The 12,825-nt window shown below is 47.7% G+C and overlaps 1 protein-coding gene across 1 annotated transcript in view; it reads right to left on the bottom strand.

Moving 5' to 3' along the window:
- Nucleotides 1-4,791: 4,791 nt before the first annotated feature.
- Nucleotides 4,792-12,825, bottom strand: part of Tango6 (transport and golgi organization 6 homolog) — a 156,978-nt gene continuing 148,944 nt past the window's right edge. The window contains exon 18 of the mRNA XM_051169082.1: nucleotides 4,792-5,061. Within this exon, the coding sequence (XP_051025039.1) occupies nucleotides 4,885-5,061 (177 nt within the window). The 3' untranslated portion in view covers nucleotides 4,792-4,884. The remainder of the gene's footprint in view (nucleotides 5,062-12,825) is intronic.

Raw genomic sequence — 12,825 nt, 5'->3', positions numbered from 1 at the left:
AGAAACAAAGCAACTGACTTTGCTACTCTGTGGTCCTTGAAGACCATAGAACGTCACCTGGCAGAGGGGCAGAAAGGCAGCTTTGTGGGGCACGTAACTATTGGGTCACTAAGAGGAGCTGTGGGAGGGACGAGGGATGACCCTCAAATGCTGAGAGGGCAGAGTCCCTCCCAGACAGATGTGAGGATCTGGCTTCCCTTTTCCCTTGGCAGTATGTGTGCCAAGCACAGCCTGAGTCGGCCAGCAGGTTACAGGCTGCATAGCCCGGGCTGGCGAGCAGGGAAGAGGCTGCGGCCCACAGGAGCCAGACCCACTCCCAGCCCCCAAGCAAAGCGGACACTGCACTCGGGGAGGAGCAGTGTATGAAGTCAGAGGTGCAGAGCGGCACTGCAGTGAGGCTGCACATGTGACTGCAGCACGAGCAAGCCTGCAGCAGGGCACAGCCAGGCTCTCTAGGTCATGGCCACTGCTGGGGCTCAGGGAAGGCAGCCACCCAGTCACGGAAAGGTGGCTGGCTCTCAACATCCATTCAGCACTCCACTGCCATTAACAGGTCAGTAAGATGGACCCACCCCTTCCTTCCCCCCAAAACACACACACACACAGACACACACACACACACAGACACACACACACACACACAGACACACACACACACACACACACAGACACACACACACACACACCTTATTCCTGAAAACAAATCAACTTTCCCATGTCATGGCCACCCTTCCAAACCCCTGGTGAGAGTCACAGGCAGATGGCGGCACTTCATGCAGGTGTCCTCTGAGATAGAGGGACAGGACAGGGCAGATGCACACACTTGCTGTCCTCTTTCTGCTGTTGGGAGGAGCAACTGAAGCCAAGCTGGGGGGAGGGGAGTTGAGAAGGATCTGCCTGCTGCTTTCTGTGACTGAGGAGAAAATAGAAGAAGCCTGTGTATGGCTGTATTTACTTCCAATTTTACAACGCATACCACATTTGCTTCGCAGCACTTTCCAGAAACAAGCTGAAGGGAAGTGGCTTCGGGGAAAAATTGGTCTGTGGCTGCCTCCTTTGTTCATGAACACTTCTCTTGTCCCCACCCCACCCCCACCCTTTCCTCTTACTCTGTCTGGACCCCAGCTCTTCCTCAAACCTCCTCTCTCTGGGGCTTTGCCCTGAGATCTTCTACCCTGCCTTTGTGGTCAACCCTTTACCTCTTTGGCTTTCAGAGCTACCCACTTCTCCACAGGCCACCATACCTCAACTCACAGCAGCTTCCACCACTGACACTCCTGACTTGACTTTTCCTAGATTTTTTTTTTTTTTTTCCTTTTTGGTTTTTCGAGACAGAGTTTCTCTGTGTAGCCTTGGCTGTCCTGGACTCACTTTGTAGACCAGGCTGGCCTCAAACTCATAGAGATTCACCTGCCTCTGCCTCCTGAGTGCTGGGATTAAAGGTTTTCCCTAGAACTTTAACAAAAACTTTGTATTACATTCATACTGGGGAGGGTACGTTCTTGTAGCACAGTGTGTGTAGAAGTCATAGGACAACTTGAGGGAATCAGTTCTTTCCTTCTACCACGCGGATCCTGGGATTTGAACTCATGTTGTCGGGCTTGTCAGAGACAGATGTGGGATGGCGGGACTGATGAGGACAGGAGAAGAGGCTTGCCCCTTGAGAGGACAAATGGACAGAGGGCTCGGCTTCTCAGGATCTGTCATGCAGGCAAGTGTTACTCTTTCTGCCATGTGCCAAGTCTTCAGAGTTTTGTGCCATTTATTTATTTATTTATTTGCAGTGCTGGGGATGGAGCACAGGGCTCATGGAGGCTAGCTGAGCTGCGGTGCTACCTACCACAGAGGTACCCCTGGCCCTTTTTATATTTTTATTTTGAGACAGGCCCTCACAGAGTTCCCATGAACTCACTGCAGCTCAGGCAGGCCTTTAGCTTGTCACTGTCCTGTCTTAACTCCCTGGGATTATAGGTCTGCGTCCCCAAGATCATATGGAATTCTGGACCTTTTAATTTTGAAATTTACGCTTTTTCTATCCCACTATTCTCTTAACCTAGAGCCTTTCATTTGCAAACACAATATGCACACGAAAAGATTTACAACAAAAAATTATAATTGAGACAGGGTCTCATGTAGCCCAGGCTAGCCATGCAGCTGAGGATTGCTTCTGCCATTAAGTCCAAAGTGCTAAGATTACAGGTCTACACATGGTGTCTGATTTTTGAGGTAGGGGGTCAAATCCAGCACTCTGTGTATATTAGGCAAGCATTCTACCAACTGAGCTGCATCTTCAGCCTCTGTGATTTTTCTCCAGACAGCATTGCATTCTGTGACTGTGATCCAAGCTTAGAACTCAATTGTGTAGCCTGAATCTGACTTTGAACTCACTCCCCTTCCTGCCTCAGTCTCATGAGTGCTGTGGTTATAAGCATTAACTACCATGCCTGGCTTAGAAGAGTTATCTCATAATTTTTAAAAATAATTTGGTCATGTTTAGTGGGGCTACATTAAATAATCTTCCCTTTGAATTTGATAATGAGGTCAAATTGATGGCATCAAAATAATAAAATCAAATACCTTGAGTCCTTTGCTAAATAGTTAAAACTAAGGGTCAGTTCATACATAGAGATGATGGGACTAAGAGGCTCTGATGCTGAAGTCCCTCAGGGCCATCAGTGAACATGCCCAATACCAGAGTGCACTGATGTGAATGCAGTGGACAGTTACACAGACTGCCTACACAGGCAACCTGTATGTCTGAAGCAGGCTGCTGCCATTTAATATATAATTAAAATTATTTTTAATATTGTGTGTATGTGTCTGTGTGTGGTTATGCACATGTGAATACTGGTGCTGTCAGAGGCCAAGTTGTCAATGCCCTCGAGTTGGAGTCACAGGCCATTGTGAGCTGCCTGATGTGGGTGCCAGGAACCAATATTGAGTCCACTGCAAGAACTGTATGCACTCTTAGCTGCTGAGCTATCTCTCCAACCCTAAGTTGGATGTATTCTAAAGGCTAAGAAATGGGGACATTTTTGTTTGTCGAGATCATCAAAGGAAATCCTTCCTTGTATTAAAAAGTTCCAACCTTGATTTTGTTTGTTTGTTTATTTTTTCGAGGCAGGGTTTCTCTGTGTAGCCTTGGCTGTCCTGGACTTGCTTTGTAGACCAGGTTGACTTTGAACTCACAGCGATCCGCTTGCCTCTGCCTCTGGAGTGCTGGGATTAAAGGCGTGCGCCACCATGCCTGGCTCCAACCTGGATTTTATAGACATCAAATAATACTGCTACCCTAGCTGAATAGAAATATTCCTTTAAACATTCAAGGAACTTTAAAAAAATTTTTTTTTAGATAGGGTTTCTCTGTGTAACAGAGCCCTAGCTGTTCTGGAACTCACTCTGTAGACCAGGCTGGTCTTGAACTCACAGAGATCAAAGGTGTGCACCACCATAGCCGCCTTGTTCTAATCCTTTGCTTGCTATACTGGCTGTGGTTTGTAATAGCAATTGGCACCTTTCTGGGGATGCCAATCAGGAAGGCTGAGTGGAGAACTCTGTGTAATCTGCTTGCTGTTAAAAGGCAAGCATGCCTGTGTGTCAGCACTAGTCAGTCACACTGTCAGGGGCCGAGCTCTGCTTCTTTTAGAGCAGGGTACCCCAGAGAATGGGAGAAAGTCCGGCAACAAAGGCCCATGCTTAGCTCTGCAATGCCGAGGAGCAATGAACTCAGAATTAATCTTATAAAGGTGAAGGCAACAGAGTGGGTTTATCTGAAGCAGCCAGCCAGTTTCTTCTTTGTTCTGTGGGCAAGGGCGCACAGTGTGTGCGTGCGGGCGTAGGCCAGAGGACAACCTTTTTTTTTTTTTTTTTTGAAAGGGTTTGTCTCTCTTTAGCTTAGAGCTCACAGAGTAGTTAGGCTGCCTGGCCATCGGGCCTCTGAGGTGCACCTGTCTCTGGGCCGCCCCCTCCATGCACTGAGATTACAGTCTCATGCTGCCACAAGCAGTTTTTAACGTGGATGTGGGGGATTAAGCTGAGGTCTTCATGCTTGCATGGTAAATACTTTAGGGACTGAGGGTCTCCCCAATTTCTTTTCTTTTCTTTCTTTCTTTTTTTTTTTTGTTGTTGTTGTTTGCTAGGAGTAATGAAAACACCAAAATACATAAATGCATGAGCTGGAAACCATAGTTAGCATCTGAAGTTGTTTCAATGACCTGGTGACAGGCCACCTATGTGCCTGCCTTTCTCAGACCACTTCATTGTCTGAGCATTCAGCCTGCAATGGAGCTGAAGGCTGAATGGCAGCTCCAAGTGGAAACAGAGGGAGCAGAAGGACATGGTCCCTGAGGACAACAAAGCTTACCCTTCTCTATCTGCGAGTCAATCAGCTTGAAGACCAGCTTCATACTGGCTGGTCATTCCAGCCAAGGTAATTTTATTCCTTTCCGTGTGTTTAAGTCGCGCTTCCCCAGCTCCCCTTCCCCCCCAAGCTGCACACCCAGAGGACGGCTCCGCCTGCTCCTCGTCACAGGCAGAATAATCTCACCATGAAGGACTATCAAGGCAGGACCTGTGGAGACCAGCTTCTCAAGCCTTGAGAAAATGCTCCGGAGTTACACACACATCTCCTCTCAATGGCACAGAACGATGAAAAGTGTACCGATTACACAGAATTCACCTTTTCCCATCTAACTGCACATGCTTTGGGCCAGATGCAGGGTGACTAAATGGGTGCTCTAGAAAGGTAGGCCTGAACACCCAGTGGCCAGCACCATAAAGCTACCTTAACCAAGGAGGCGGTGGAGCCACCTGCTGGGAGGTGTGTGGCCACGGCTTTGGCTGCTTGGTCCCTCCCTGCCTTCTTCCATGGCCTGTGAACCAGGTCTATGGCAGGACCACAATCTTCTTCTCCAGCTTCTGGGGTGGAAACAGGAAGTTCCTCATGATCTCCTCCAGCTCCTCCAGGGCCAGCTGGGCATGGAGCCTGGCCACAGCATCGGGTTCCGAACGCACCACATGCTTCAGCAGGTGATAGAGATCCTTGAGGACATCGCTCAGCACCTGGACGGAGAGACAGGGTCATGAGCACATGTCTACTGGAAGCAATCTCAGGCTCCCGTGTGAGGATAACGCAGGGACCTTTCAACCTGGAGGAGGGAGAGCTGGCCGTGGCCACGTAGGATTCCTTTGTGTTTCTTACCCACAACACCTCACTGGATTTTTAGGCTGCTCCTCATTATTTCCAGGCCCTAGTTTAGCTCCCAGACCCTCCTCCTTCAGTCAAAGAAAAAGAGAGGCCTCAGGACAAAGACAGGCAAAACTGTCTGGTTACAGCTACTTCCAGAGCAAGTGGCGGCCTGCAGTTTGCTCAGGGCCCTCTGTGTGTATGTGCAAACACCCACGGAAGACCTCTCCTTCTACCATCTGGATCCTGAGGGTAGAACTGAGGGCAGGAAGCTTGGTGGCAACTGCCTTTACCCACTGACCCATGTCACCATCCTCCTATTCTGTTTTTTTTTTTTTTTTTCTGAGATAGACTGGCCTCAAACTTGGGGTCCCTATGCCTCATCTTTCTGAGAGTTCTACGTATGCTTGGTTCTGGTGTAACATTTTTGTCAAAACTCATCATGGTGACATAAGCCTTTAATCCTTACACTCAGTAGACAGAAGGTGGCAGATGTCTGTGAGTTCGAGGCTAGCCTGGTCTACACAGCAAGTTCCCCGACAGTCAAGGCTACACCTAGAATCCACGTTGCAAAGAATTACAAGGAGAAAGGAAAGAGAAGACAAGTCCATGACAGAACAAAACAGAACGTGACTCAGCGTAGTGGCACCTGGCTCTGATCTCTGCTCCTGGAAGGTCACAGCAGAAAGGTCAGCAGCTAAAGGCTGGCTTCAGCTACAGTAGTGAGTTGAATGCTAAACCTGGGTTAATGAGACCATGTCTCGAAATAAAACAACCAAACAACAACAGCAAAATGAAGAAAACATAAAACAAAGCCAAACAACACATTTAAGGCCCTAAGAACAGGGGCTTATATTTTGGGTATAGCGAACTGGGTAGGACAAGCGAAAATTACCAGAAAAGGGTGGTGAAAAACTCATGGTCTGGCCCAGAGCCTCCCAGGCATCTCAGCCACAGAGGAACACCGTTTGTGTGCCCCACTGGGTCTTGGACTTTCGAGGTTCTTAGTCATCACAGCACTGGGGATGAGCAGGGCAAGGCAGGAACAGGGTCCCCCTAAAAAGCCCTGGCCCTTCCTTCTCACGCTAAGCCTCCTGCTGGCTGCCTGAGCTTTGGCTCTGTGGATCTTTTCCCTGAGCAGAGTTCCTCCCGGTGCACACCTTTGCACATGCTGTTCCTTTATGTTGGGAGACTACTTCGTGTCCTGCTTACCCTCCACACACCCCAGATACATTTCCCAGGGCTTTTCTCTAATGCTCTCCAAGCTAAATCTAACTATCCTCAAATTCTGCCTATAGTCCCTATCACAATTTTAGTTTAAATATTTGTTGTGATATTGTTTTTCATTTATGTTGGGGGTTGATGTTATGTAATTAAAATGTTTTCCTCACTGGATCACAAATACTACTTGATGCCAAGGCCAGGCCTCGCCTTCCTCCAGTTGGCCCCACACTTCACAAGATGAGTGGAGTCTGGCAGATGCTGTAACACATTCGTGAAGGAATGAAGGCACATGTGCTAGCCTTGTAATCCTAAGAACATCTACCAGTCCAGTCCCCAAGACCCACGCTGCCTGCTTCACTGACCTACTGCTGAAATATAAATGGCATCGAGTGTGCCGATGGGGCAGGAATGTGAGCAGAGGAGACGCAGCCATCTCTCACGGGTGATCTTCACCTGTGGTCATTAGGCCCCATGAACACCACACTGATAGCCGTACAGTGTGTGGGAGGTCGGCAGTCCCAGCCAGAAGCAGGCCAGTGTGTCTGTTACTCTTACAACTGAGCAAACGGAGGTGCTGACAGCCTGCAGAGCTCCCGCTTTCCAGTCTACCACACAAAGAAGGTAATAGCTTTCTAGGAAAGACAGATGGTCAGGGAGCCCCAAGTAACATCCTTACTCACTCACTTTTTGTTTTAACCAAACATTTATACTACAGACAATGACACAGAAGGAAGCAGGACAAGCTATCGTCCTTGTTCCTCCTTGGCAGCCTAACGGACGGATGCACAGTGCTGACAGACAGCAGGTGCACAATCAAGAAGGGAAACAGTTGTGTTTACTTTTGCGTCTTCTTCCATTTTTCAATGACGGAAATGCATGTGCACGTGCAAGCTATAGGGCACATATTGTGCAATTTTGGTGATTTTGTGTATGAGCTAAATACTCTTCTATTTGCATTTAAGATTGGCACTGCACTGAGAGAAGATGAGCTGTAAACAGCAAGCAATTGTCTCACACTTCATTTTCCCCTTAGAACAACCTCTTTGGCAATCAGTAAACACTAGGACAAGTAAAGAGAGATTCTGGAAGAGAAAGGGAAACTGCATTTTATTTTTAATGGCACTTCCTCCCTCTTTTTAAAGATGTTTTTAAAGTTGTGTTTATCTTTTGTGTGAGTGCTTTGTTTGCATAAATACGTGTCTACTATGTGCATCTTGGAACTGGAGTTATGGATGGTTGTGAGCTGTCACGTGGGTGCTTGGAACTGAACCAGGTCCTCTGCAAGGACAGCAAGCGCTCAACCTCTGAGCCTTGTAGACCAGGCTGGCCTCGAACTCAAAGCAATCCGCCTGCCTCTGCCTCCCGAGTGCTGGAATTAAAGGTGTGAGCCACCACAGCCTGCATATCTACTGCCCTTTTAAATTCGGGTCTTGTATTTCAGTTTTGCATGGGAACACACATTTTACATGGTCAGTCATGTCCTTTCCTCTTCCCAGGGCTGCTCCTTTAAGTCCTGAGCCCCATGAACCAAGCTCACTAAGATGCTTGCTGTGCAGCATGTAGTGGACTTTTTCAAGCAGCTGCTATGACATACAGGAACAAGTCAACACCCACCCCTCACTAGGCATGGTCCGTACTCCGCTAGCTATCCCTTCATCTTTTTTTTTTTTTTTTTTTTTTTTTGTGGAGTGAAAATGAGATGATTTCAGAAAGAGGACGACTCTGCATAGCTCCCACCTCATGGTGACTCACTCGTTCGATAATCATTAGGAAGGGCCTACATGGTAGCCAGGCACTGTCCCTGTCCCTCTGGCAGCCAAAGCCCAGTGGGGAGGCCAGCACTACACAGTGAGGTCTCTAGTCTGAGACTATCTGGACACGGGTGGGAGAAGAGGAGCAATGCCCTGCCAGTGGAAGGGGCTTCACGGGGACACTTACTGGGTGGCAGCAAGGATGGCTTGGGATTCATTAACAAGTCCCTTCACCATCTAGCCACCTGAGGTAAGGTGGTTTCTAAACACAATTGGTTTTAACAATTATATTTATTATAAAAAGTGTATTTATTTAGTGTGTAGTATGTGTGTGTGCATATGAATGCACATGTGCCGTAACTCACACATGTGTGAGGATGGGAGTCAGTTCTCTTCTTATACCATGTGGGTCCCAGGAACTGAACTTGCTTGAGCCATCAGGCTTGGCAGCAAAGTGCCTTTACCCACTGAGCCATCCTGCTGTCCCTGGCCTCCAATGTCTATGTAGACAAGGATGACTTTGAACTCTTTCTCAGGCCTTCTCCCAGAGGTTGAGAGCAAAGGCATGTGACCACTTGTTAGTTCTCAGCAGTGCAGGCATTGAACCCGGGGCTAGGCAAGCGCTCTGCCCACTTTCAGAGCCCTAAGAGCTTTCTTTCCACCTTCCTCCAAGAAAGGCAGCTTTACCTCTTTAAAAGGGGAAGCTCTGAAACATTCTGCCCTTCCTGGCGTGTAGGAAGGAATTTCCCCCAGGGAACTGGGGAACTGCTATGCCTGTCCTTAAGTAACAGTAACGCCTGCATAAACACAAGGCATCCTTGAGGGGCACTGAGCTCCTCTTAACAGGCTCTGGACCTTTTTTTTTTTTTTTTTAGGTGAGTGTTAAACAAAGCCTTCTTCTTAATTAATGGGTCCACCTTAGCAACCCACCCTCTTGCAGTTTCTCTCCAATCCCACACACCACGGGACTTCCTCCGGACTCCCCAGGAATCAAAGCTTCCTACCAGCCAAGGATTGTCACTAAGTCCTAAGGATCAGGGACTGAACACAAGGAGAGTTCAAAGGTAACGTTATTCACAGAAGCCTCTGAGGTGGGCAGGATACAAGCAATTCTGTGGAGGAACTTCTCATTAAGACTTCAACATACCTGCCACCTACACACACACACACACACACACACACACACACACACACACACACACACCCCGTGCCTGCCCACCCCAATCAAGCCCCAAAACACACACACACACACACACACACACACACACACACACACACACACACACACACGTGCCTGCCCACCCCAATCAAGCCCAAAAACTCGAGGAAGAGGAAGAGGGGCATGGTGGGGTGTGTGCCTGGGGATGGGGTGTTCTGTGTGTGTGTGTTCTGTGTGTGTGTGTTCTGTGTGTGTGTGTTTGTGTGTGTGTGTGTGTTTCATCTCATTCAGAAGGGCTTAGAGCAGCAGGTGGCTGACAAAAGCATTTTACTATTGGAGAAGCTCTTTGTGGTTTGGGGAAGGGTTTTATTTTTGGTGTTGGGATCTCACATAAGCATGGTGCCTAATGCTAACCATGACCTCGACTACTGAGCTGTACATACCCCACCCCAGGCCAGCTCCTAGGTCAGGGATAGCTTTAAAAAGCACCAGATTCCTTGTGCCTCCCCGAAGACAGTGGGGACTGTATACCACACACATTTCCCACTCTTCCCGATGGCCAGCTTCAGGGGTTCAGCAGCAAGCAATGTTTGGAGTTAGCGTGATCAAGAAGAGACCAGAGGAGGCGTGTAAAAATAACAGTGCAAGCAGAACTGCCTTGGGCATACAGGTGCACTTTCAAATGGAAAAGCGGAAAAACAACCATGGACTCGTTCTGGAAGCTTAAGACAGTACAAAGCTGTGTCTTTGAGTTACAATTAAAAAAAAAAAAAAAGGAAATAAATGGCAGGTATTTTTCCTTTTAGATCCTAAATATGTTTATTTGGCTATAAAAGCCACATAACCACAATTCAGACTATTTGGAAACTACAGGAATGAAAGAACCATCTCTAGTAGACTGATGACCTTCGTAACCTGAGCTGCATTAGTGAGGGAGCTTGTTAGTGAGCAGACAGACACAGACACACACACAGGTATTTCTGTTTGTCTTTGTTTTTTTTTTTTTTTTTTTTTTGAGACATGGTAGCCCTGTGTAGCCCTGGCTGGTCTGAAACTTGCTATGTATGCCAGGCTTGCCTCGAACTCTTTGAGATGTACTTGTCTCTGCCCCCCAGAGGAGTTAGACACTGAAATAAAAGTGTGGGTGGGTGGGTGGGTGGGTGGGAGTGCTTGGGGGGGGGATTGGAGTAAGTGGCTAGACTGTCCTGGCAGATAAAAGACTTCTTTAGAGAGAGGCCCAGAAGAGGAAACTCCAGAATCCACCCTTTTCTGTTTAAACACAAGTTGGGATAAATATTAGCTATGGCATAAACCCATCCAACCACATCCAACTTTTAAAAATGTTTTTGAGACACAGTTTTACTGTGTTGCCCAGGATGGTCTTGAGTTCTAAGGCTTAAGCAATCATATAGACTGGGACCATAGGCTGAACCATTCTCCCAAATTTTTTGGGGGGTGGGGTTGTTTGTTTGAGACAAGGTTTCTCTGTGTGGCTGTCCTGGACTCTTTGTAGACCAGGCTGGACTCAAACTCAAAGTGATCCTCCTGCCTCTGCCTCCTGAGTGCTAGGATTAAAGGCATGTGCCACCACTCTCAGTGCATTTTCCCAATTTTTTCTTTACTTTTTTTTTTTTTTTTTTTTTAAGGTTTTTTGAGACAGGATCTCTCTGTGTTAGCCTTGGCTGTCCTGGGCTCACTTTTGTAGACTAGGCTGGCCTCAAACTCACAGTGATCCGCCTGTCTCTGCCTCCCAAGTGCTGGGATTAAAGGCATGCACCACCACACCCGGCTCCTTTCCCAGTTTTTATCTAATATTTATGAGTCCCCATTTCCTTGTATGAGCTGGACAAGAGGGTACACTTGTAATCCTATTACTAGGGAGAGGCTGATGCGGAAGGATTGAGAACTTGGCGCTAGGCTAAGCTATATAGGAAGTCTGAAGTCTCCTGAGCGGCAGTGTGAGATCTTGTTCTCCTACTCTCCAAAAGAGCAAAAATAACCTCTGTGTGAACTGTGGTTTGGGGAGGGAGAGTCAGTAGGATGAGACCAGTTAAAGGGCAGAGGGCCCAATTCTGATAACAACCCAGCCAACATTTCTCAAATCGTGGGTTAGAAACCGTGCTGAGAATTCTGAGTGGCACAGCCTCCAGGGCTTGCCCAGATGGGGAGGAAGACTTGTGGCACTGACCCCAGAGGGCTGGAGGCAGGTGACCTTGGCCAAGTGGATCCCAAAGCAAACAGCTTTCCCTGGGGACCTCGGTGAGCTCACCTGCAAAGAGGCTAACACTGCCTCCTTTGAAGAGTGCTGTTAGAATCAGTGCTGCAGGGAGCCAGGCCCAAGGAAGCACACAGGGTGGGTGCAAAATAGGCGGTGGTTTGCCAGTCCCCGCTAACACTGGATTTCGGTGAGGACCAGGACTGGGCGCAGCTTGTTAAGTCTCCTGTTCCTGAGCTGGCAAGCAGCAAATCTTTGAAGAGTGAGTGAATGAATGACTGTGGATAGATGAATAACAGCTGTCAGCCATGGCAGGTGCTCACCAGCACTTGTGGCTTCAGCTCTGGGGATCTGACTTCCTCTTCTGTCCTCTTGGGCATTTGTACAAACATGGGCACACTCACACACATACACACCACACACACACACACACACACACACACACACACACACACCACACATTGTAGGTGTTGAGACAAGACTTCTCTATGTAGCCCTGGAACCCACTATGTAGACCAGGCTGGCCTTGAATTCAGAGATAAGCCTCTCTATCCTAGGTGCTGGGATTAAAGGCATATGCTAACATGCCAGGCATATATACATCACACATACACACATAGACCCACATATAAAATGCAATTCACCTTTTTTGTTTGTTTGTTTGGTTTTGGTGTTTCTTTCTTTCTTTCTTTCTTTCTTTCTTTCTTTCTTTCTTTCTTTTTAAAGATTTATTTATTTTATTTATTGTATATCAGTGCTTTATCTGCCAAAGAAGGCATCAGATCATGTTATAGATGGTTGGGAGCCACCATGTGGTTGCTGGGAATTGAACTCAGGACCTCTGGAAGAGCAGTCGGTGCCCTTAACCGCTGAGCCATCTCTCCAGCCCCGGCTTTGCTGTTTCAAGACAGGGTTCTCTGTGTAGCCCTGGCTGTCCTGGATTTGCTTTGTAGACCAGGCTGTCCTGGAACTCATAGCAATCAACCTACCTTTGCCTCCCTGAGTGCTGGGATTATAGGAGTGTGCCATCAAGCCCAGTCACAAATATATGAATTTTAAAAGATTTATTTTTATCTCCTGGGTATTTGTGAGAGCCTGAATGTACATATGTGTACCAAGTATGCGCCCTGTTCCCACAGAGGCCAGCAAATGTTTGATTCCCTAGAATCACACTCATGGTACCATTCTTAGTTAACGCCTTTACCTGCTGACCCACCTCGCCAATTATAGTTACTGTTATAGAGCAAATATAAGTCAGGTGGTGGTGGCACACCCCTTTAATCCCAGCCCT

The sequence above is a fragment of the Acomys russatus genome, chromosome 26 (genome assembly GCF_903995435.1).
Source record: "Acomys russatus chromosome 26, mAcoRus1.1, whole genome shotgun sequence".
In the NCBI taxonomy this organism is placed as follows: Eukaryota; Metazoa; Chordata; class Mammalia; order Rodentia; family Muridae; genus Acomys; species Acomys russatus.
This window is presented reverse-complemented; position numbering and strand designations above follow the sequence as displayed.